The following is a 26,667-nucleotide window of genomic DNA, read 5'->3' as shown; positions in this document are numbered from 1 at the left end:
AACTGTTGTTTCAAGCTGTATAGAATAAGGTTGAAGACTTTACATAATTAAAGTCTTCAATTGTCTCTTTCGAGTTGATTTTTATTAAGAATTTGTTTTAGAAAAGTAGGGAATTTTTCTAAGCTTGATCTGTGGCAACCCTGACCTTGTTTACCAAATAGTTTACCAATTATGAATTGTGATGTTTTTCTTAATTTCTTCCTGGAAATTCTTTGAAGATACTTTTTTTTATGTATTTAGACTTTTGAGTGTTAGAATATTTTATTTAATAAACTGTAGGTAATATGGATAAGTCAAATGGTGGATCTAAAATAAAAACTTTAAAGGCAGTTTCATGTCAGGAAAAATATAGAAGTAAGTGCTTTCTAACTTTCACTATACAAATGAATAAAAAAAAACATTTTAAGTAAATTGTTAATTATAGTAACTAATCGCAAATCTACAAGCTTGTTTAGTTACGCGTTTTAAACTTCACATTTTTCTAAAACATGTAATAAAATACTTTTATTATAAAATTTAATTAATAAAATTGGAATAATGAAAGGAACATTTTAGTAGATATATTTGCTACTTCTCATTTAATTGCGTTCTCTTGTTTAATTATGAACTTTTGCTGTGGACCTAATGTGGGTAGTTTTGTGAGAGGTTGCTGTAATTCTAACTTATAAGTATTCTAGATTATTAATTTAGAATTTCATAACTTATTGAGCATAAATAAAATTGTAACAATTTTTTGTAGTTTTACTTAAATTGAATTATCATAAAGTTTAAAAAAAATATATTTAAGAATTAAATTTACAATTTTGTATTATTATAAGTTTAAATAATTTTTAACTAAATAAAATATCTTTGAACAACAGTATTAGCATAACAGCATTTGTGTCTTTTTGATCTTTATTTTTTATAGTCTCTAGTTTTGAAAACAACTGTTGTAAAGTAAAGTTTAAATATTTGTAAATTTGATATAACATAAGTTAGAAATATAATAAAATAGTATTATTATGATTGTACATTGAACAACATGTCTGAGAAGTTTTAGTTGAAGTTGACCTTGCATTAAAAGTCATGTGGTAGAAGCTCTTATTATAAAAATATTAATTTATATGTCTTTTTTAAGGTTAAGTTTAAATGGTCATAAATTTCTTAATAAATATATTAAAACTGCAATAAATCAGTATGATTATGACTATACTTTAGGGTGCTTATAAAAAATGCAATCTTTGAGTTTTGAACTAAAAAAGATTTTTTATTTGGAAAAAATAAAACACCTTATGCAAAATTTTAGCTGATTTGAAAAAATAAATTACGGAGGTACCTCTTGACTTGAAAAAGAAACAACTCTGATGTTAATTGTATGGGATCTAAAAAAATGGATTATATAGTTTTTAGCAGGAAATTGGTTTACATTTAGCAATGGTCACAAAATCTTATTGTGCTGGATATGAGGAAATTTTGAGAAAGTTTCACAGAGCCTTTTTTGACTTTCTATACTTTTTTGTTATTTTTTATAAATTTTCTTGAATTCAAGGTTTTTCTCAACAAATCAAAAAGTGCCTCCATGAAATTTATTTTAAGTTGTATCAAACTCCGCGCAATGTGTTTTTGTGATAATTTGCAAATGTTAAACAACTTCGAGCTAAAAACTATAAGGTATAGATTTTTAGGTCCCATACAATTTAAATTGGGGTTGTTTTCCAAAAATCTCTTTATATTTAACTAAAATACTACCTACTTTAGTTTATTTTAAATTAAAAAATAAAAACCAAGATTAAATTGAGATAGCATACTGTAAATAAATACCTTTTTATATTATTATTTTTCTTATTCTAATAACTTTAAGAGTTTTAAGCAGCTTATTTTTATAAAACTTTAGTATCTAAATAAGAAGTACAATATAAGTATATAAATAAGCAAAAAAAAAAAACGATAAAGAACATATTCTAAACCAGGGTTTTCAAAATTGAGGGACTTTACCCATTTTAAGAAGACTTTACTAAGTTGGTTGGCAATAACTAGTAGGGGCAGAAAGGGGAGGGTTATGAAGAGTAACAAGGAAGTCTGAGGTAGTGATCTACCAGATCCGGGTACCTTTTTAAAATATAAGATTTGGTAGGATCTGGTTCCTAAATGTTTAAAGTTTTATGTAGTTTTAATAGAGAACAAACTTATAGAATTTAATTATTTTAATGCCATTAATTAGTATAAATAGTTTTATACAAATATTCTGTTAAAAAACATAATGTTATTATATAAATATTTTATTTGAACACTAGGTAAAACAACATTGTAAAAAAGAATCTACCTATACATAATCTCAATTTAAATGTAAAATTTCAAGCTATTTATACAACTATACTTGAATTTTGTACCTTGTATGACGTAAAAGAAAAAAATAGTTATTTGTTACAATGCTTTAGAAAATAATGAGCCTTAGTTTTTTTATATGATTAAAATACATAATAATTTTATTTACAAAAGTTTGAACTATAAGATGAACAATAACTTCTTTAGCAACTGTTTACATGTGTAAAAGTAAGTAATTTAGTAAACAACATTTGCTCATATATTAAAATCATGTCATTTATAAATAGAACTAGATTATAGACAGTAGAACAATCTAATCTGCAAGAAAGAATTCACTATTTTTATTCTAATGGATTTATGTATCTGTATGTTTACAAAAAACAATTGAATTAACTAATCTTTAATTAGTCTGTGTTGCTTGACTAATTATATATATATTAAATAGTCAAAACACAATAATCTAAGTATATAAAACTGAAAGAAGCTGATTGCGGAAAACAGAGTCTTTCCAAACTAACTGAATTTGGATCCTCCCAAATTTCAGCTAGGATCCAGCTAGATCTGGATCTTGGATCCAGTAGATCACTAGACTCTTAGGGATAGTTGATGTGAGATTTAAGAATTATACTTGATATTTTTGATTAATAATAAAGAGATGAAGGGTAAAAAAATGGAGGTGATAACTAATAAGGGGCCATTAACTAACTTAGTATAATTTGCTCGTTTGACTGCAATAATTATAATTAAACTTTAAGCATTTGCACAAAGGCTTACGTTTATTGTTCCTGTGTATGCAGTACTCTACTATACAGTAGTGAAACATGGACGTTGTCTAGTGTGCAGGAGAAGAAAATTGTTACCTTTCACCTACAATACCTTTGTTGCATACTTAGAATTGCATGGCAACAAAAGATCACCAACAAGGAAGTTTTAAGACTTACTAGTCTTACCACCATGTACTTTACCCTCAGTCAGCGCAGGTTTAGCTGGCTCGCTCATTTACTTGGGATGGGTGTTGAGCAAATCCAAAAGTTTGTTGTATGGCAAGTTGGTTGTTAGCATACGCAACCAAGGTTGTCTAAACTTATGTTTTAAGGATGTATGCAAGTGCGACCTGAACAGCTTTAATATAAGAACTGATGAGTTAGAGTTGCTTGCAAATGACAGCACCAAATGGAGATATACTGTGCACAAAATACTGAAAGAAAGGGAAAAAGAATACTTTAAGAAACCGATTAAGATGAAGAAATGAGAAGATGAATAAATTTTATTTATTTTCATTTATTTCTATTTTTATTTGTTAACTGTTTGTTTTGTTTACTGCATCAATGTGCTTTTTAATTTATTATTCTCTATGCACAGTACGCATAGCTGATCCCAGCTGATAGCGGATCTTTTTTATATTCAAGGTTTTGTAATGAAAAGTAGAAATAAAACAACCACCAAATGCCTGACAAAATAAAAGGTGGCAATAATTTAAACTTCTGCCATAGGCTTTTACGAAAACAATTTTTAGAAATTTACTTCTAAACTTATACAGCAGCTTATATATTATATTTTTTTTGAGTTAACTAAAAGTGGTAAAAATATAAATAAAATCATTAAGCACAAAAATGTAGTTTGATTTTTTTGATAATATGCAAAATAATATTTCCATAAACAGTTTTCTCCTATAAAGAGCACTTGGTTAAATTGTAGTAAAATAACTCTGCAAAGAACAAGTTTAAAGTTACAGTAACCTCTTGCTTATTTACGCACATTGTGTCCACAGAAAAAGTGCGTAAAGATATGAGAGATCGTAAAGAAACGAGAGGTACCAAATATACTCACTAAAATGGCTGTTTTTTATTATTGCTTCTAGTTAAAAGCAGACTGGGCACTTTCCTACTTTTAACAATTTGATTACTTTATTTATAAATATGAAAACAACAGATAAAACTATAAATATATTAAAAATAAGGATTTGAATTTCTATAAAATAATAATACGAGTAGAAATAATTTTACTATTTAATAATAAGTAGAAGTTATCTTTATTTATATGTGACATTTATATTCTATTCTACTTAGCAAATTCAATTTATAATTAAGCATTTTTTTACAATTATAAAATGGTGTTTATTAATATAAAATGCAAGACTGCTGTATTATTTCTTTGTGTTTTAAACTTTCATTATTTCATTATACTTTCATTATTAAAAACAGTCATGTTTATTTCAGAATTTTGATTTAATCTCTTATTGTTTACAAAATTTCTGATATTTTGAGGTATAACTAAATGTTTATCAATTAGTCAAGGAACATAAATTTACAAAGTCTAAAGATATAGAGAGGTGTGTTAGCATTCAAAAACATATTTTAATTTAAAAATATACATTAAACCTAATTTGAGCAATATTAAAAAAATATATATTTTTATTTTCTGAATTTTATAGAATTCTGAAATGCGTAACTAAACGAGAGTGCGTAACGTCACGAGTGCGTAAAGATCCGAGAGGTTACTGTATTTGTTTTTTTTAATATAAATGTGTTGTATTTTAATTGGTCATAAAAAAATAAAATTTTATTCATATAACCTTATCTGTTTAAAAAATATTACATAAAAACATTTGTTTTTATCTCACTTTGTTTTGAGATTTGCTGTGTACCTCTTAAATGCTAACCTTTTTTGACTTTCCACTTTAGTTGATATTATTAGCAATAGTTGTTGTTATCAAGCTTAATTTTTCCTTGTTATGTAAACTCAAATGTTAATGCTGTTTCCTTAATTTAATTTTTTCTCATTAGTACTTTCAAGTATTATTCGCACAAATCCTAAAAGTTAAACAAAGCTAGTTAATTTTATTTTACTAGTTAATTTAAAACTAAATAGTGATTGAAGTCTGGATAGTTAAACCTAAAAAAGATAAATTTTTGATTTAAAAAAATGTTTTCTAGCTACTTATAAATTACCTTTTTGTTTCTGAAATAGCTAAATTCCATTATGGAACTGTATAAGTTATTATAAAACTTTGATGAATATAAAAGACATCAAATTAATATCTAGAAATTGCATAAGTTCAAACTTCAAGTGTTCATTACTTTTGTCTTTTGATTAAAAACAAACTATTTGAACTCAGAAAAGTTAATAGAAACGGAGTTTTTTGGAATATTGATATTGTACACTGCTGTTATTGTTGGTGTTATTTACAAGTCGTCCTGTTTTTTGCCTCAAGTAGTTTCAAAAACTGATGAATACAATCCTGTATTTCAAGAAAACTTGGCAAGGTAAGTAGTGTAAAGCTAATAATAAGATTTAATATAACACAAGTTGTACTAATATGTAAAATTTAGAATAAATATTAATGTATTATTGCTTCTATAAGTGACTACTTTTCCTTTAGTATGTTTCATTTAGTGTATTTAATAATAGTGGTACAAAAAATTATAAAGCACGTTTTTGTGTGGCGTATATTTTTGTAAGTATATAAGTTTGTGTTAGAGAAAAACAGATTAGATACTTTAAGACATTATATATTTTGTGTATTTTTATTGAAGATTAAATTAAGTTTTAAAATTATTTTTTTGTGTTTGTTTATTTGTTCTTTAAAATTAAATTAATTTATTTTAATTATTTTACGTTAAATGTTTAGACCTTTACTTGTAGATCCACAGCCTTATATAAGTAGTTGGAAAACTTTTCTAAAAAAAGCTGCTCTGGGACTGCACTGATAGAAAACAGTTTCTGCTGGCCAAAGTTATTAAAATTGATATAGTAATTTATATAAAAAACTTTATAAACAAAAAGTTAATAAACTAAACAATAATAAAACACCACTAACAAAGCCTAGCTGTAATATCTTTCTACAAAAACTTTATTTTTTGTTATAAGAAAAATGTCATATTTTCGACTGAAAAGTACATTGTAGGTTTCCTACCACTGCACTAAAGTTTACTTCACTGATTTTTTTTGACTTATCGAATTACAATAAAGCAGCAGAAATTAAAACTAGTAGTTTTTAGTACCAATTTTCAATTATTTAAAAAAGTATATTATCTTTCTCTACTAAGAGAGACAAAATGTTTGACTTTCTAGTATGTTACTAATTGTTTTAAATCATGTTCAATTAAAAAAAAAAATCAAAGTTATCATTAAAAAAAAAATATGTTGTCTGAAAAATATAATAACCTATTTTTGATAAGCTTTATAAAAATAAAAATGTTAAAACAGGTTTCACTTATCTAAAATACTTGATTTTGGACCAAGGGCTGCAGGAAGCATAGCAAATGATTTTAAAACTCCTCAGTATATTAAGAATACTATTGAAAGACTTGTTAATAAATTTAATCATTCGAGTATTTTAACCCAAATGGATATCAGCCAGAATGAAGTAGGATGTTATTTGTTTTATAGATTTTAAATACTTAGAATAAAAGTAAGTGAATAAGTAAAAAGTATCTTTATATAAAAGAATTTAAAGTTATTGCGTATTGACTAATTGCGTATTGACTAATTTCTAAGATTGTAATTTGACAAAACAAAAAATTTAGATTTAGAAAGTCTATGAAATATGTAAAAGTAGTTACAATAGTGTTTACAGGTTAAAAATTTAATTTAATTAGTTATGTAAATCTGTATGGCAATATTTTTAGATAACCTTAAAAAAAGTGTACTAGTGTAAAACTTCAAAACATAAAATGCTTCAAAATTTTAGTTTTATTTTCATACATGCTATCTACCTATAATATTTATACTATTATTATTTTATATTGTTGTTGATGGTTGTGTGGTAAAGTTCATTATTTAGTATTTCTTAAATTGATTAATGTCAAAGTGCTTTTATGCAACTTACTGAGAACTTTTACAAACATAAACATTTTTATTTAACAAACAAAATTAGGTTTTTAGTAATTTAAACATCAGACTTTATTTTATAATTTTTTAATGGATAAATGACCACTCAAATTTTTTCTTTCCAATGTATTTCGTCAAATTCTTTTCAGGGAAATTACAATTGAAACAATACAATAAAACACAACAAGTATATTACAAAAATTCTACAAAATAATTAACTAATCGATTAAGTAAACGTAAATGTAATCAACAAAAACTTTAAAAATCAACACAAAATGGTCTTAACTAAATAAGGCTAAAGTGTAGTCAAATTCTTTCTTTTTACATAAATTTGGTTTATTTAAATGTAGTAAAATGGCTTTAAGTCTAATTAATTCCAATGTATTTGAACATTGTCGCATTACACTGAAATTAGATAATGCAAACTTTTTTCCACAACTCGGATTATTCACAAGGTGTTCTGCTATTGCAGATTTTTTTATTGCATTTTTACTGCAACACTCTTTTCGTCTTTTTTGTCTTTAATATACAAAGTTATACACTTGGGAACATGTTCCTTTATTCTAGTTGTGAGGTGTCGAGAAGTTTGACCAATGTAGCTGCTGTCACAGCAGCATTTAAACTTGTAAACTACAAGACTTTTTTCTTCAGATGTCATTAGGTCTTTTCCCGAACGTTGAAGTATTGGTTTGGACATGAATAGAACCCTAGGATTCACTGCATGATATGTTTTACTTGTTACATCCACTATTTTCTTCTCAATTAATTTCGATTCAGTACCAATATATGGAAGTTTCAATAATATTGGGCATTTATCTGGTCCATAAGATTTAGCTATATTTGAATTGGTAGATTGTGACTTTATTACTCGGTTTACTAGCATTTCGGGATACCCATGGAGTTTAAGAATTGACTTTATATTGTTAACTTCATCATCTGTTGATGACTGGTTAATTTTTGTATATATACTTGTTGTGTATTATTGTGTTGTTTCAATTGTAGTTTCCCTGAAAAGAATTTGACGAAATATATTGGAAAGAAAAAATTTGAGTGGTCATTTATTCATTAGAAAATTAGGTTTATTCTGTCAATTTTACTCAAGTACAAGAGTTTCATATTTGCAGTTATTTTAAATTTTATTTTTAAATAAAATATTTTTGCAAGGAAGACAGAGTTGTTTGCGTTTTTTTGATAATTAACAACTCTTTTGAAATTTATTATTTTATTTAGTTTTAAACTACATAAGAGACACATTTTGTTATTAATATTATTTTAAATAACAAAACGTGATATATAAAAAAAAGTGTAGTTTATGCAGCTTTAAAACACATGAAATTGAAAAAGTAAAAAAAAAATTATGGCTAAAAAGAAAAGAAAGACACAACCCTACCTTCATAAATAATATTTTAAAGTTTAATTCCTTTGAGTTTTTGTAAAGATATTAAATAATTCAAGTTATTTATAAGAAGTAGTGCTGACTTAAAAAAAAAAAGATATTATAGTTTAGCATAAATAAATAACACACATAACATATTATTTCTTAAAAACTTCGACAATAAAAATTTGTAAAATTCTATTAAGTTTTGCAACAAAACGCGTTTGTTATAGAAGTTAATGTGTAATTAAGTTGTTGTACTAAATAGATATATTACCAGATTTTTTTAGGTGAGTTTATTTCTTTACAAGCTGTTCCACGATTGTACTGCACATATATTCAATGTCTGATAGTTCAAATTATAATAGTTCTTATTTATTAAAATTACCTCTTTTTATAAACCTTTTTTCAACTTTTTCACAATTGTTATCTTATTAAAACACCTATTTGAACTTTTTAAAAAATTATTTTTAATTGAAAATGTTTTTTTAAGATATGGTTAAAATAAGTTTTAAAACTCATTAAATTATGGTTGTTTTTGTTACTTATGAATTTTTAACATTATAATCCTACATTGATTAGACCTACATGAGCATTTGTTTTTTTTTTTTCAATAAAAATTGTCATAATTTTAATTATTGTAGTCAATGAATCAATTTGAATGGTCATGTAACCCTGTTTCACCTGTATTAACACGATGATCAATGAAAATAAACTAATAAAAAACAATGAAAGTTTATTATATATAGAGTTAAAACTGTTTTCATTTTATAGTAGTTTTTAAACTTATTTATTAAGTTGCACAAGGAGTTATTTTTTATTTTGAGTATTCATGTTTATAAAGTTATACTAAACAATAAGCTACTACACAAAATCATAACAGTAAGGTAATAATGAACTAAGCTGTAACCTAGAGCAGGATACAACTATGTACAAAAGAATAACAAACTAATAAAAAATATTCTCTTAAACAATAAGGAAATAAAATAAAGCATTGAAACTTAAGTTTTCAAGAAGCATTTTACAAAGTGCTTGCATCTTCCATATAATTCAGATTTGGAGTTTAATACTTTTTTTTTTGTTTTCCACGAATGCAATTTCCAGTCTTTCTACATTACAGAGAGAACACATTTTGTTCGCCTTAGTTTAACTAGTGGTGTGAAATAAATCTCATTTCATTTTTTCTTTCCTATGAGAGTCGTCAGTTTGAATTTTATAGATTTAGCTACTTGGTTTAGTGCATTATTTTTTGAATTTATTCTTAAAAGAATTTATATGTTTGTAATATATATTTTTTAACATACTTCTTGTAAAGCTTGTCTTTATAATCTTTTAATCTTTTTGTTTAATTGTTGCTTTTTATATGACTTCTTTAGTTAGACATCTTTTGTTGACAGGGCAGCTATGATCTACAATTACAAGTTTGGCTATCATCGTTTAATATTTTTTTATACTTATTAAGGACCATATGGATGTTATTAGCAATTTCTTCTTCAAGATAAGGCAAGATGTGATGGTGTTTCTATTGCGTTTTGCGGTAATAGCCTAATTTGGAAAAGTGTTATTTACTAGTTTGAGAAATTATTTTCCTAAGTTTGTTTTAACTGATTTAAAAAATAGAAGTTATAATGGAAAATATTTTCTTTCTTAGTCATTTTCTCTTGTTTGTCATTTTGAGGTTCTGTATAAAAGTCAATGGTCGCTTGAATCCACTTAAATAAAAACTCTTTTATATGGGTTTTTGTTTTCTTGCTGATTTCTTTTTTTTTATAATGCGAATAATCTATTTCAAATCATTGGTAGTATATATTTTTAATGGTAAATGAATGATTTGATTCTGAATCTGATTTCATGTATAGTTCTTTAGCGTTATCTTTTTAAGCAGAATTTTTTTTTTCTAAATTCATAGTAACATCCAAGAAAATAGTTTTCTGAGAACTTAGTTATACTTTAATTGCTGATTGTGTTCTTTAAATTTTTTGATATAGATTTTCTAGTGTTTTTGATCGATGTTGCTGATCTCTTTTTGATAGTTGATAGCCCGTCATCGCGGTATAAACTGCAGTTTATTTTAGGGAACTTTTTACACAACTAAATTAAGATTAATTTTTCTATAAGTTTGCATACCTAGGCGCCATAGTCGAACAGATCATTTGGAGAGTGTTTCTTGATTCAGAATTCATTGTTGTAGAATAATATAGTTTTACATGAGTTGAGGATAATATCAATGTTGTTGCAACAGGCACCTGTCGGTTATAGAAAAGAAAGAATCAATAGTTTAAAATATAGTGATAATTTTACAACAGATTTTATAAATTTGGTTAATAAATTGTTGTAATAAAATATAGTTGTAAATAAAAGATTAAAGTTTTATTAAACTTTTGTTGTTTTTTTAAAGATTACATGTTATTTATAAGGGAGAGTTTGGATTAGATTTTCTTGGAGGTTTCGGAAGCTCTTACTCAGACGTTACCAATACAGTAGTTAAAATGTCTTCACCAAAATACCAACTAAGCAATAACATTCTTCTTCTTAATTGTCATACTGATTCTGCTATTGGTGGATTAGGTATGATAGTAGTTAGTACTATTTTTTACGTTTAAAAAAACAAATTCCATTATTTATTAAGTACGATAGCGAAAAACGTTGCCATTTTTAACACTAATAAAGGATCACTAAAAAAAGTTTTATTCTGTAACTCTGTGTTACTTAAAGTAGTACTTCTAAAACTTTGTGTATTATAATTATCGTAGATCAGTTCAATATACATTAAACTAATTTAATTAGCTTCCTTAAAAGTTTAAGTGGATAAATTTAGTTATGGTAGTCAAATTACAACTAAATAATATGTTAGTACTAATAACTATTCTTTTTATTAAAAAAGTTTATAGGTAATATTTATTTAACAATAAAAACGTTGTATAACTTAGCAAATATATAAAACAACTGCTTCACTTTTATTCAAAATGCTGCAGCATAATAAACGACAAAAAAGTAAACACAGTGACAGGTTGTTAAAACAAATTAAACTATACTTACATTACAACACGTTTATTATAGTTGTTAAAAAATTCTGTTGTTAATTAAAAAAAAATAAACGTTTTACAACATTTACAGGAGCGAGTGATGATGCGGTGGCCTGTTCTCTTATGATAGAAATTATTAGGTCTTTGTTGTCATCAAATGAAACTCATTTGCTTGCCCCGATCTTATTTTTGTTCAATGGAGCCGAGGAAAATATTCTTCAAGGATCTCATGCATTTGTTGTCAACCACCAACTTTCCAAAGACGTATGTTATGAAAAATATCTATGTTTGAAAAAATTCTCTTTTATAATACAGTTCTAGTTAAGCACTTATTATTTTATTTATGCTCAAGTTTTATTCTGTTGTCTACGATATAAGTGTAAAATAATTGTTTTTTTGGTTACATGACAATTTAAATTCGGACAATTCAAATTCCGACAACTCAAATTCTTAGAAAAATAATTAGAAGACTATATCTCAAAAAATAATTGAAATTTGAGAAAAATAAAAAATGCTTATATAGACCTTATTAATATCTACAAGCCACTTTTTATTTTTTGCAAAATCTTAAACACTTTTTAAGATATTTTAAAAGTACTAAAAATAACTATGTTTTTTACTTTATTTAAACCATATACCAAAAAGTATTCAATGTTTTGCAAAAAGAAAAAAGTTGCTTGAAGATATTAATAGGACTTACATATGTATTTTTTATATTTGACAAATATACATTACTTTTTTAGTTGTGGCCCTTTCAATTTTTTTTTAAGAATTTGAATTGTCGGAATTTGAATTGTCCGAATTTGAATAGTCGTGCACCCGTTTTTTTTATTCAAATTTATTTTAAACCCTTAACTACAAATAAAGTTTATTTATAATTGGAATGAAAGCTCTAATTTATTAGTAAGCATTTCTCTATAATTTTATTGTGCAAATAAAATTTCAATAAATAGTAATTATCACAACTAGAGAGATCTCAACTAATAGAAAAGTAATAAACAAATATTCACATCAAGTTTATTTTAACAAAATTTCGTCTTATTTGACTTCTCAAGCTGAGTATTCTTATTTTAAATATATTTTTTTGTGCATATGTATGTTTTATCGTCAATTAGATCCAAAACAAAAAAAGCTAAACATTTGTTTTTTTCTTAAATTTCTAATTTAATGATCTAATATTGATTTTAAAAAAAGTTGATTTAAGTACCAAAGCAAATTATTGTTTACAAATAACTAGAATAAATTTGAAGAAGATGGATTTGAAATGTAGAGATAAATTTGTAACAACATCTTTTTTTGTCAGCTTTCATAAACAAGTTGTTGATATCTAAAGTATTAAATCGAGCTCTAAAATGACTTCGATTAATTAAAAACTGTAAAAAGTAAGGTCATCAGTAAAATACAGAGCCGTTCCTTCCTACGATCATAAGTAAAATTAAGTTAATTTAAAATTGTTTATTTAATTTAAAGTTATTAACAATTGCGAAAGCCAGTGACTTCTTTTGAGAATTTCTAGGTTATGTAATTAGTTTGCTGTTTATTTCCAACTCGCGCATTTTCCACTTGCATGTTGAAGTAAGAAATAAGCAAATCAAAACTATACTTTTTACAAATGTTTTAGGATTTAAAATAAAGCAGAAGAAAGTATATTTTGGTACTTCGGGTTATTGTACATTAATTCGCTTCATTGTTGTCTATTTTTGCACGAATATATAAAGTTTATGATAGTTCTGTTTTGTGTTTGTTATAGTGTTTATGTTTTATGAACGTTCTTTTATTAACAATCATAAAGCTTGCTCTTTTTATATTAGGTACGTTGTAATAAGATTAAGATCTAGGCTTTGCGTCTATTATTTTTTTAGTTGTTAACTATGTAAATAGTACTAAAAAGTGCTTGAAGTCAAAAAGTAAACATGCTTCTCATACATATAGAACAGTAAGACATAAAAAGATATACAGTAAGACATATACAATTTCAATTTTTTTAAATTTTGCACGTTGAAAAAGTTCTGTTTTCTCGCTGGATGAATACATAAAAAAACATAACAATATCATGTTTGCTGCATACTATGTTTTTTGAAGCTTAAGAAAGTTTTACTAAGAACTAAATTGGTTTTGTGTCATTTAGGTCTTTAAAATTTTAAAACCCATACTTTGGAGTCTTTGTAACAATCACTTATTAACAAATATAAATATATCTAAAACTAAATTTATTCTGATGAAAAAAGACTGAAGTTTAGCACAATTGTACTCGTTATATTACGTCTTAGTGTAGTATTCAACTAATATTTTATACTTAGATCTATAAGGTAAATCAAAATTCTTTACAAGCTATAACTATTTTTAGGTGAAAGCATTCATAAATTTAGAAGCAGCAGGAGCTGGCGGAAAGGAATTAGTTTTTCAAACAGGTCCAAATGCTCCATGGCTTTCAGAAGTTTGGAGTAAAAACGCACCCTACCCATTTGCATCTGTATTTGCTCAAGATTTGTTTCAAAGTGGTATAATACCATCTGATACTGACTTCAGGTTATTTAAATATTTTTGCAAAACAGAAAAACTTACACACAACAAGAAATTTTAAATATAAGTTGATCTGAAAAATTGTTTTAATAGAAAAAAAATCTGTATCTATTGATTGTTTTTAATCATTAGTTATTTATAATACAAAGTTGTTGAAAAGATAAAAAATATAAAATTACATTATTAACAATATATATATATATATATATATATTTATTTATTTATCTAATTATATAAAAACTATAATTTAACAGCTGTTTTATAGATGAAATATAAAATTTCATGTACTCCTCAGTAAGCTACAGTTTATTATAATAGTAAACAGAAATTTAGATTTTTAAATTTTTTATAATAATTGTGACGTAGTAATGATACAGTTTATTGTACAGTGAGCTGAATTTGAAATAATACGCTGTAATGGTTAGTTTATGCATTTTAGGAAAGTTTAGAAAGGTTATTTTAGAAAAATTATTTATGCTATTAGAAAAATTTTTTTGGACTGTTAGAAAAATGTTATAAAATACTCGTGTTTGCCGCTTAATATAGTTTTTATATAATTAGATAAATATTTAGTATAGTTTTTATATAATTAGATAAATATTTAGAACCAATTTAATTTGTCGATCACTACCGACCAGAACTTTTTATAAAGCTTTTAATATATATATATATATATACCATTTTATGCTTTTTGTCAACTACTATTAAACATGATACATATAGTACAATTTATTTTTATTTCATATCTAACGCAAATTTTAGTAAACTTAAATTATTTTAATAGTTTTAGCAATGAAATAGTATACCATAACATTCATTAACTATTAGAGACTTGTTCTATTTAACAATGGTTTGATTTATTTTTCAGAATATTTAGAGATTATGGGAAGTTACCAGGTATAGATTTAGCATACTGGAAAAATGGATATGTATATCACACTGAATTTGATGACGCGAGTCAAATAACTAAAGGTTCAATTCAGAGAGCAGGTTGTTTGTGCAATATGTAACCTAGTTTACATAATATATCAGGGTTGCCACCGGCTCAGGATAACTGAAGATAGTTTAGTTTTTAATTTAAAAAACCAAGGCTACTTTAAGTTTGCCTAAAAAAAATTAGACTGCTATGTTGTCAGAACTTAAAGAATACTGACACTTGTTTATTTACATTTGGAAACTTAACCTATAAAGAATATGGTAAAACATGCTACTAAAAATTTAAACATTGACTAAACATACAATAAAATAAATTATACAAAAGTATGCGATTCGAGCAAAACTCAATCGACAAACTTCACAAAATACTTTATTCTAAACAAAATTATAACAAATACAACTTAGCAATTATCACAAAACTTTGTGAGCTTTGTTAAACTATAACTATTTTTGGAATTTCACTTTTTTTTTTCTTGTTATGATTTCCCTTATATTTTTAATTTAAACTTTATATTTTAAGTTTCCATATTTATTGCAACAAACTTGTTGCATTACAATGTAGTTATGTTCCAAAATATGTTAATGTTTGAACATTGGTTTTTAAAACACAATCAGCTGATCCAACATACACTTTTATAACTTTATTGTTTTCACATTTGCTTTATAAATTAAATTTTTAGCCAAGCATTTACTACTGATTGAAAACTCTTGTTATTTGCAGTTGCATAAAAATTTATTAATTCGTTGATCCGTAACATTATTCGATTGTATTAAATGATTAGTTGCGTTTTATGTAGCATACATGAGTACGATGGTTTTAGTGTTTTTCTTTTTAAAAACTTAATATACTGATATTAATCATTAAAGTTTTAGTATCGTCACGAAGATATTACCAATTCAAATGGGTAGCTGTCAAATTTTCTGGAGCGTACAAAATTGCACGAGGGGACAAAATTGCACAAGACACTTTTGCACGAGTTGAATTTTTTATTATAATGTCTTTAATTTTTTATTAATTTTAAGTTTTTTTTTTGTTATTCTTTTTTTTTCTACTATCACTGTTACCCCTAACCCTTACCCTTGGTAGATAACTTTTTTTTATTTTTTAGTGTTTCAATTTTTTTTTAGTTTAATTATCTTTTAGTTTATTTTTTTCGTTTTTTATTTTTATATTTTTTTTCTGTTTTTTTCACTCTCGTGCAAAAATGTAACTCGTGCAAAATTTTCTTGGTGCAGTTTTGTTCCCTTGTGCAATTTTTTGCCCTCGTGCAAACTTGTCTTTGTGCAAAAGTATCTCCGTGCTATTTTGTGCACTCGTGCAATTTTTTTCTCGTGCAATTTAGTAACCTCGTGCAATCTTGTCTTTGTGCAATTTTGACCCGTTCCCACTCAAATATATACACTTATTTTATAATTAAAAACATTTAGAAGATTAAGTTAAAGCTATAATATTGTTTTTATGCTTTATTTCAAAAGGTTTTCTAAAAGTTATATTCAGTTTAATGTATAGAATTTACTTAATTTAAACAGTATGTTATTGCTTTTGTACATAACATTTTAGGTTCTACTAATACTTAGGTGCCAACATCTTGTCAGTTTTGCGAGCATTGACTACTGACAAGTCATCTCCGTTTTTTGATGAAGTTAAGCTGAAGGAAAGCAAAGAGTTAGCTTTTTTTGATGTGCTAGGACTTTATATGGTCCTTATACCTGCTTCTATACTGTACTTGTTTAACTGGGCTTGTTACTTTTTAGTTATTGCTTATTACGCAAGAAGGTTTTATCCTTCTTCCTCAACCCGAAATGGTTAGTAATTATTTGTGTTTATAAAAGGTAAAACTAATATAACATATTTTATAAAATAGAAAGTTAAATTTTTGAAGTTAATAACAATTTTTATGCTCACTTTAATTTTTTCTTAAGTTTTTTATTAGTACTGTAAACAAAGTTTTTATTATAACTGTAAAATATAAAAATTAACAGTTAATATAACCTTTGATAATAAAAGCATATGTTTTGTTTCTCTCTTTCCATCTACAGGCATCATCGAAAGTTTTTTTTTCAATAAAACTAAACTTTATTTCCATGAAAACTTCTAATTAAATCCGCTAAAACAAACAGTTTTTAATATTTTTAAATTTTTTATCTAATTGAAATGTTTATTTATTATTTACTTCTTAGAAATTTACAGTTGATAGCTTCCTTAACAATTTTTTGATACAACTACAAAGAAGTCCTAATAAATTGTGGTTAGAATACAATACAAGTTCCGACAATTCAAATTCTTTAAAAAATATTGAAAGGGCCACAACTCAAAAGTAGTACATATTTTAGAAATAAAAAAGCAATTGTAGGTCTAAATAATAAGGTTTTTTAAGTAAAAAAATATATTTATAAAATAAAAATTAAAGAAAAAACTTAGAATTCTTATTTTATAAAACGTATTTTAGCTGTACCTCAAAAAGTATTTAATAATCTGCAAATTAAAAAGTTTTGTAGCTAAAATTTAGATCTACGAACGCTTTTTTTTAAATATATATTACTTTTTGAGTTGTTGCTTTTTAAGCATACTTTTAAGAATTTGAGTTGTCGGAATTTGAATAGTCGTGCACCCTATAATTCATTGCAACAAAATAACAGCATAATAACACTACAGTGCTTTTACAAATTTAACTAACAAACTTAATTAAATTTTGATTACTGTATTTATGCTATTAAATTTTTTATTTAAGTTCAATTGTTTAATTTTTTTTTCTCGAGAGGATTTGGTTGTTTATAAACTGAATCCGAAAGGAAGTAAAAAAGAACATTTATATTTATAAAAGTTTCTGTTTTATAAGATATTGAACACTATAAAAACTAATCAATTTAAGTTTTAAAACCACAAAAAATAATGTATGACTAAAAGAATAAAAGATTTCTAAACATTTTAAAGTATAATTATACTAATTACAATAAAATAGTTTACAGCATAATAGTTTTGCGATTAAACCCTAATAAATGATAAAGTTAAAGCATAAATTTTTATGCAACTTTATAGTTATTGTCCTTTTAGATTAGTAAAAATATGTTTCTATAATAGATAATCCCGGTACAATTTTTGGAAAAAGAATACTTCAAGGTGTTTTAGCTGTTTTAGCATCAACAATTAGTTTGTTACTTGCTCCTCTTTTGATGGCATTCATTCTAATTTTAAGCAATAGATCCATGTCGTTTTACTCTGATTGGCGTATAGCTGTTATGCTTTATCTACCTCCTTCCATATGCGCATATATTACTAGCTTAACATATTTCAACAAAAAGTTTTTTTCTGTAAGTGAATTTTATTACTTTTATTTAAAATATAGTAATTAAAGATGTTGTTTGAAACGAAAAATGTTACAGAAATTATCTTCTAAAACAATTGAGTTTATCTACAAGGACGTGGTTATCACAATCACTACGTTTTTGATGATTGTTTTGACTATAAAGAATAAACAATCGAGTATTTTTCTTACCTTGACTCTCATACCTAACCTTTTGAGAAGAATATACCATCTACACTTTCATGAAAGTATTAGTAGACTCTGTTAGTTTGTTTTCCAATTGTTTTAAAAAATAAATGTTTATGTTATTTATAGAAGACGTATGGAGATAACAATTATTAAAATTTTTTATACTACTACAATGTTAGTTTTTTACGCTTACAAAAGTAATTGCAGCCCAATTTTTACTTTATCACCAACAAGAACGTATCTCATTTCGTTTTTATTTTGATAAAAGTTTTTATAGCTGATGAAAATTATATATACGAAAGGAAAAGTACGCTTTAACAAGTACCATTAAGTTGAAAGTAGTATGCAGTATAAACTTTTTTATTTAAAGGTTTGTTATTGTATTTTAAACTAAAAGTTATTTCTATCGAAATAAAATAAAATATTTTTTTCTGGTTTCATAGTTTTGATATCCATTTCTCATTTGGGAATTTAGGGATGTTGATTATTATAGTTATTATGTATTTAGTAGCTATTTTTTACTAAAATTAGTTGATAATTAATTTACTTATTATTATGTACAAAAGCTATATAATTTTTTATTTTACTAAGTATCATACTTTATACATGTTTTCTAACTTTGTTTTTATTTTAGTTTCTACACACTTAGTTTTTCGCTTATTTCGTGAATCAACTGTTGGAATTTCAATAAAAAAGTGTAAGTTTGTTTATCAGTATTTAAACTATTTTGTTTTGTTCAGTAGATATAAATAAATAGTTTGATATATTTTTTTGTAATCTAGCACTTTATGGTAAAATAAGTGTCAAAAATTGTTTAATATTCATTGTTTAATTCATTGTTTTCGGAACATAGAAATTACTAGATAAGATAGATTTGTAACGAAATTTAAATATTTAAGAAATAAACCTTTAAATTGAGAAAAAAAAAGAAAAAAAAAACATTTTTTATAAATACCAAGATAATTTTTATAAAGTTAACTCCGCCTTAAATAAACAGTTAAAGAAAAACGACCTTATGCCTACAATCTGATATTTCAATTATTGATAAACTTTTTTCCTATTCTTATTATTCTGCAACAATCATCAATTGTCATTCAGTTTTTTGTTCCACTTTCTGGTAGAATGGGAACTCAAGCTCCTGCAGATTTGCTAGTTGGACTAATAGTTGCGATCTCAAGCATACATTTTATGTTTACTATAACTCCTAATATACACTACACTGTGTCTTATACCAGGTTTAATTAATTTGAATGTAAGTTACAAAATAGATATATTTTTAAGCATTACTTGTTTAGTCTCGAAGTTTTTAAAGACAAACTTGAAACTGTTTCTCGTTTTTTTTAAATATAATTATTTGTTTTCTTATCATAAAAAATATTTTAAACTATGCTTTATTAGATGAAGACCATACTTTTTAAAACTTAACCGGTACAAATTAATTGATTGAGTCAGGATTCATAGTTGCGAAATTTTTCGAACTCTCTGAGTAAAAAGTGCAATGTTTTTTATTTGATGTCTTCATATCTGTATTTTCCCTTTCATGGAATGCGTACACAATGATATTATTTATTCTGTTATTTTTAGAGACTCAAACGTGTATGTGAAGGATTGCTTTTTGTTAAATGAAAAAAAAAAACAGTTAACTAAAGTGTCTATAAATTAACAGTTAGATAGTGAAGGTCATACTTATGTTACTTCACTGGTATAATTAAGTTTCTGAATATTTCTTGTTTAAAGAAGTAAGTTTTTAGTCAAACTGACTGCTACAAAAATTAAATCAAAACAACTTCTGCTTGTACAACTTTCGAAAACAAGATTGTATATAAAGCATTTTACCTTATATCACTTTAATTTGTTGCGGAAATAGCAGTCGATATTACTCTTTTTCTTAGTTTCAGTTCATGTAAAGTCGTATATGAAAATCTCTTTTAAAACTAAAAAATTTTTAATACTTTTACGAAAAACAAGCATTCATCATTAAAGACTACCCACCGACTAGAAAAGTTGCACACCTTAGTTAAAAGGGTGATACAAATTTGAATGATTCTTATATTTTTATTTTACTATATGTTTTGATTTATTGAAAACAATATACAAAGATCTCTACTACTAGAGGAGAATTAATATAGTTTATTTAAATTAAAGTCTTGAACGAATAAACTATATTTATATATTTTTGACTATAAATAAATAATCGTGCACAAAAAATTCTCTACATACTGACATATTTTTAACAAGATAACTTATAAGCTAAGCTGGTAGCGTTTACAAGAAAGATATAACATTTTGTTTTTAAAATAGTATTTCTTGTTAATTTTTTTATTTGTGCCAAATAACTGCGGCAAGCAGGAGAATTTATTCATAAATTTCGGCCCGCAAACAACTTTTTCTAGGATGATTGGCCTTTGTTTATAAAAGGCTGCGAATCCCTGATCTAATATAGACATATTGTTAGAACATTGAATAATTTTTTTTGGAAGACAGAAAAGGTATCACCAAAATGTACAAAAAACTAGGTTTTTATTATCTACTAAAAGTGAGAATTTTTATATACAGTAACCTCTCGCTTATTTACGCACATTGTGTCCACAGAAAAAATACGTAAAGATGCGAGAGATCGTAAAGAGACGTGAGGTACCAAATATACTTACTATAATGGCTGTTTTTTAATATTGCTTCTAGTTAAAAGCAGACTGGGAACTTTCCCACTTTTAACAATTTGTTTACTTTATTTATAAATATGAAAACAAAAGATAAAACTATACATATACTAAAAAATAGGATAAAAGTATATCTAAAATTATAAGTAGATTTTATCTTTATCTATTTTTAAATGTCACTTATTTGATACTTAAAATTCATATTCTATTCTACTTAGCAAATTCAATTCATAATAAAGCATTTGGTTACAATTAAAAATGGTGTGGTGTCTATATTAAAATTTGTGTTGTTTTATTCATATATAGTGCAAGAGTGCTGTATTATTTTTTTGTGTTTTTAACTCTCATAATTTCATTATACTTTCATTATTTAACACAGTCATATTTTTTTCAGAATTTTTATTTAATCTTATATTGCTAACATAATTAATCTAAATGTTTATCAATTAGTCAAGGAACATAAGTTTACTAATTCTAAAGATATAGAGAGGTGAGATAGCATTTAACAACATATTTTAAACTAAAATTATATAACAACCTAACTTGTGCAATACTAAAAAAAACTAAAATTTTTATTTTTTGAATTTTTTAGAATTCTAAAATGCGTAACTAAACGAGAGTGCGTAACGTCACGAGTGCGTAAAGATGCGAGAGATTACTGTACTTAACATTCTAAAAAGCATATAAGTATCTTGCACTTAGTTATGAAAGCTGAGTTGATTTTGCAAACTATGTTTTAATGTTTTTATTTAGATGAGGGCAGAAATATAAATAAAATAAATTTTATTAGATCACGTTATTTTGTAGCATGTATTTGCCTTCTGATGTACCTTGCAGCTTTATCAAATATTTTTTTTCCCTATTATGCACAATCTAATGACAAGTCTCCAATGCGACTGTGGACACAAGTTTAACATTTTATATATTATGATACTTATAAGAAAAAAAAAACTTTCTTCATTTAAATCTGTTTCTTTTTCTTTACTTTTGAAAGAAGTATATACTTTAATTATTTATTTACACAGCATGCACACAGAAAATTTTTTAACGTTAGGGGAAAGTTGGAGGTTGAAGATTCTGGTCTTTTCATTAACTGCGTTGATTACAAATGTTTACATGTAGAGACAAATTTTGAAAAATTAGATAGTTCAAATTATATTAGTTGTGACAAAGGTAAGACATTATTTTTTACAAACAAAAGTTAATTAAGTTTTTAAAATGTAGTTGCAAAAAACATTTTATTTGCCAGGTCTTTTTTGCCACTTTCCTTGGTACATTCCTTTTGATAAATTTGTTCGTAGAAGTAGGTATATTTCTGCTTCTAAACCTTCAAGTACTGCTAGCAATAAATTTCCTTTATCACTCCAACTAGAGGATAAATTGATTCGAGTAATTTCTAGTAAGTTTTTATGCTTTTGGAAAATTAGTTATTTATTTTATTAATTCAGTAAAACAATATAGTTATACTTTTAACAGTCTAATAACTTTTATAAACCGTTTTAGTGTTTACAGCTTTACTAATTACACATACTTTCTAAAACTATATCATAAAATTTAAACTTAAAAAAAAATATTATAGGCTAAGTTGTTTAGTTTTTCATTAAGATGTTGGTAAGGTAAATAAGATTGTTAATATATTTAGGAAATGAAAGTCATGAAGAGTTAGAATACAGTGTTAAATTAAATATATTTGGGCCAAGTCACATTTCACTTTCTTTAGCTCCATTACAAAGTGACTCAACAGTAATAAAATTACATGATTGGTCACTTAAAATTCCAATTAATGACGTTGAAAGAATACCATCTTCTAAGCAACCCAAATTTAATGGTTGGAATATTTTTATGGTTTTAATAAGATATTGTTTTTAAATTTACTCGTACTTAGGTTTGAAAAGGTATATTTTTAAAGTGTTAATAACAAGCTTCACTGAAGTTTATTATGATTACAATAAGTTTCTTTAATTTTTTTAAAGTTCATAGTAGCTTAAGCTTATTTACCAGTTTTCAATAACTTTAAATAATATGTTTAAACATAGTTTGTAAACGTTAGTGTCGTAATAAATTAAGAAATTTGTATTTGGATACTTTAATTTAAGTTGAGAACTTTGAATATTACTTTTGAATTTAAGCTAAAAGTATACAATGCTATAATTGTGCTAGAAAAATTAATTTTAGGTTTAATATATCATTCTCAAATTTCAATAAGTAAATGTACAACTAAAAGTTATTTTTCCAACATATTTCATGAATTTTCGTCAGGGAATAAAATAATGGAAACGATACAATTTAACATAAAACATATATATTAAAAAATTATACAAATAAATCAATTAATTTAACAATGAATTAGCTGATTTTTATATAGCTAATTTAATGAAGATCATTTTATTTTAACTTAAAATTTACTTCTCTTGATTTTACCTATGTTTAATTAAATCATTTATTTGTATAGTTTTTGTTCATATGTTCCAGAATTTTTAAAATCGCCATTTGAATAAATTATTTAAAGCCCTTCAAGTGGGCTCAGTTGAAAGTGTTTAAGTTTAAATATTAACCTTATTTTATATATATGTAATATATATATTTATTGTAAATAATATATATATATGTTGTATCGTTTTAATTGTATTTTTCCCAGATGTTTTTTTAGAAGAAAGTTGATGAAATATGTATATATATATTAGAAAAATAACTTTTATTTGTCGTTGACTTATTGAAAATTAAAAAACTCTATGTTTAAACTACTAAAAACTTCCAATTTTATAGACTTTTTTCTAATGAATATTATTTTTATATGTATTATCAGTTTTAATTTTGACTTTTTAGATGTTTAACTTTCTTATTAACTTTCCTTAAAGTAAGTTTCTCCTAAAGTTTAAAGTCAATATCTGTATTTTACTTATTAAGTGTTATCCATATCCGGATCTTATTCATTCAGTATAGAAAGAGTAAATCGTATTTATTTGTAAAAACATACTATGTTTCTTAAAATAGTTTTTTGTCATAAGTATTGATAGTCTTAGATATAAACGTGCTAATACAACTGTGCATAAGTATGCGAGTACTATCCTTAATAAAGGTTTTTTTTTCAAAATTTTAAAACTTTTCTTACAACTTGACGAGTTCTTACAATACTCATTTGTTTTAAATTTGCTTTGGTTTATGCTAAGTGGTTATAATATGTTATTTAATATTCTGCAAAGGTAAGTTATCTTTGCTGCTTGAACCTTTATTGTACCTTTCAGGCTAAATTGTTACAATTGTTCCAGTGACTGTTTAATGCATATCTGTAATACGTAAAAGCTAGTTCAGGAAAAGTCAGGAAATTTTTCTCAGCTTGATCTGTGGCAACCATAAATTAGTCCATTATTAGTTTTTATTTAACAGATTATCAAAAACAGTACAATTTTTCACTCCTATAGTGATCTATAAGTAAAGAATTTTACAAAAAGAATTTTAAGTCAAAGTAAAATTTAATTTGTAATATTCTTAAAATAATTACACATAGTTGATACTTTTTGCATCCGTATAAGAATCAATGAAATATTTATTTTTGAATTTTTTTTATGGTTTTTGTCAAAAGAATATTTTTAAAACTGTTGTAATCTTTAAAACTTATTTTCATGTTTTTTCCATCATTATTCAAGTATGCAATTACTTTTTTTTTGGAGAACCTTTAAAAATTTTTGAAGACATTTTCAGGTTTCGTTCAGTTTTTTTAAATCTTCGCATATGAATTACTTTCAAAAGTTTTAAATTTCTAAAATTCTTTGTTATTACTTTAATAGACGATTTGATATCGTATGGTAGTTTTTTTTTGTTGTAAGAAATTTTACACATGTAGTTTGCTACCTAGATTAAAAAGAATTAATACTATTTACCAGCCTCTTTTTCTTTGTTTAAAAAGAGATTATTCCGTTACACTACCCAATATGTTGAATTAAGTTAGCTTGGTTTTATTACTTTTTTGGAGCCTAAGAGGGTTTGCAAAATAACTTGAATTTCAAAAGAAAATAATTACAAAAAGTGTTATGACTTAGTTCTAAACAAATCTAAATTGAAATTAAATAATTTAGATAAAAAACTATTTTCTTTTCTGTTTTTTTCATGATTTTTACAAGATGGTCTTATTTTGTAGATGTTTGTTGTAGTTATTAGGTACTTCAAATCGCTTAACGAAATTCAAATAACTAAGGTAAAGAAATATTTGCATAAAACGAAACAATAACTAAATAAATCTCAATTACAAAAGGATTTATGACAAGATTTATTTGGTTATTGTTTCGTTTTATGTAAACATTTTTCTACCTTTTGTGGTTTTAGGTTAGCACACACTTTTAGATTGTATTAAGTATCTTCTTCTGTTTATAAAAGAATTTTTCATCTATAACTTTTTTTATATACTCTTATAATATGTTTAGTTTTTGTTTAAATTTTTACAATTAATAATTACTATAGAGCTTCATAAAGAAGGAGTCTAAACGAATTCTTTTTTATTTAATTTAAAGATAAAAGTATTTTCAAACAAAGGTATTTTTTGAGAAGACTTTTTTTAAAATAACTAACTCTATAACTTGAGGTTATAAAGTTCTGTCATTTAGACGAATTACAAACAGTATTATATAAATGTAAATTTATTTTTTCTCTGGTATCAAATATATTTTCAAGTTTCTCTATTCAGATTCAAACTCATTAATAAACAAACATACAGAACCTCGACGTGTTGTAAGTATGTATTTGCACAAGGTATTTCGTTTATTATCAAGTGCTTAAAAACTTTTGTAATTTTGTTTTTAAAAAGTTTAACAACTTAAAGTTAAAGAAAAAAATTGTTTCACATACTTAATATAAAAACTTTATACAGGTAGTTTTGAATATACTTACGACAAATGGTATTTTGTATACCGTTACATGGGTGTAAAACCAGAACCTTGGAATCTAAGTATCAACCTGAAACTTTTAAAGAAACGAATTGACGAAAAGTTTGAGGAAAAATTTACCAAAGAAAGTATTGCTCTTGAGTTAGGTTTAAGTGGTCATTATTTACCTGCTGAGAAGGTTGGAAGATGTGAAACGAGGCAAATGGAAAATATGCGAGAAAAATTACATGACTGGATAAGTATGATTTGCATGGAGTCAGTTTACCATAATTATTTGTTTTGACTTCGTCAACATTGTTCAAAATCTAAATAGTTATTCTCATAGCTTTATTTATTGCAAGAATTAACTATCACTTTGTTGAATATTTTTATAGTTTAAAGTAACAGAAGTAAAAACTTTTACTACAGCTAGATAATAACATTTTTAGTCTTATTATGCCTTAATAACTTCAAAATTAAAATAGTTGTTATTTCATAAGATACTAAAGGTCTAGATTTGATCAAAGTAGTCTTAGTTTAAAAATAAATTCCAGTAAACATTGTTTTCACTCATTAAAACTATTATAATCATTGTCAGATAAATTATTTTTTATGTTCACCAATTTCTTTACTTTTAAAAATTGTAATGTTTAACCT

General features: G+C 25.0%; 1 protein-coding gene across 2 annotated transcripts; it reads left to right on the top strand.

Moving 5' to 3' along the window:
• The first annotated feature begins 239 nt into the window (after positions 1 to 239).
• Positions 240 to 26,667, top strand: LOC145849640 (endoplasmic reticulum metallopeptidase 1-like). Of its 2 annotated transcripts, XM_082954639.1 has the most exons (17): positions 240 to 354; positions 5,423 to 5,570; positions 6,514 to 6,673; positions 10,930 to 11,080; positions 11,630 to 11,802; positions 13,886 to 14,067; positions 14,930 to 15,051; positions 16,576 to 16,803; positions 18,080 to 18,309; positions 18,382 to 18,565; positions 19,126 to 19,188; positions 19,489 to 19,726; positions 21,942 to 22,059; positions 22,177 to 22,324; positions 22,401 to 22,550; positions 22,794 to 22,979; positions 26,016 to 26,667. In XM_082954639.1, exons 1-17 carry the CDS (start codon positions 285 to 287, stop codon positions 26,312 to 26,314), a joined length of 2,850 nt encoding a protein of 949 aa, XP_082810765.1. In that variant the 5' UTR covers positions 240 to 284; the 3' UTR covers positions 26,315 to 26,667. The 2 variants fall into 2 exon arrangements, with proteins under 2 accessions (XP_082810765.1, XP_082810767.1); XM_082954641.1 differs by lacking the exon at positions 22,794 to 22,979.

This window comes from Thalia democratica, chromosome 2 (assembly GCF_965202585.1).
Source record: "Thalia democratica chromosome 2, ktThaDemo2.hap1.1, whole genome shotgun sequence".
Classification (NCBI taxonomy): Eukaryota; Metazoa; Chordata; class Thaliacea; order Salpida; family Salpidae; genus Thalia; species Thalia democratica.
The sequence above is the reverse complement of the archived record's forward strand: the minus strand, read 5'-3'. Positions and strand labels throughout refer to the sequence as shown.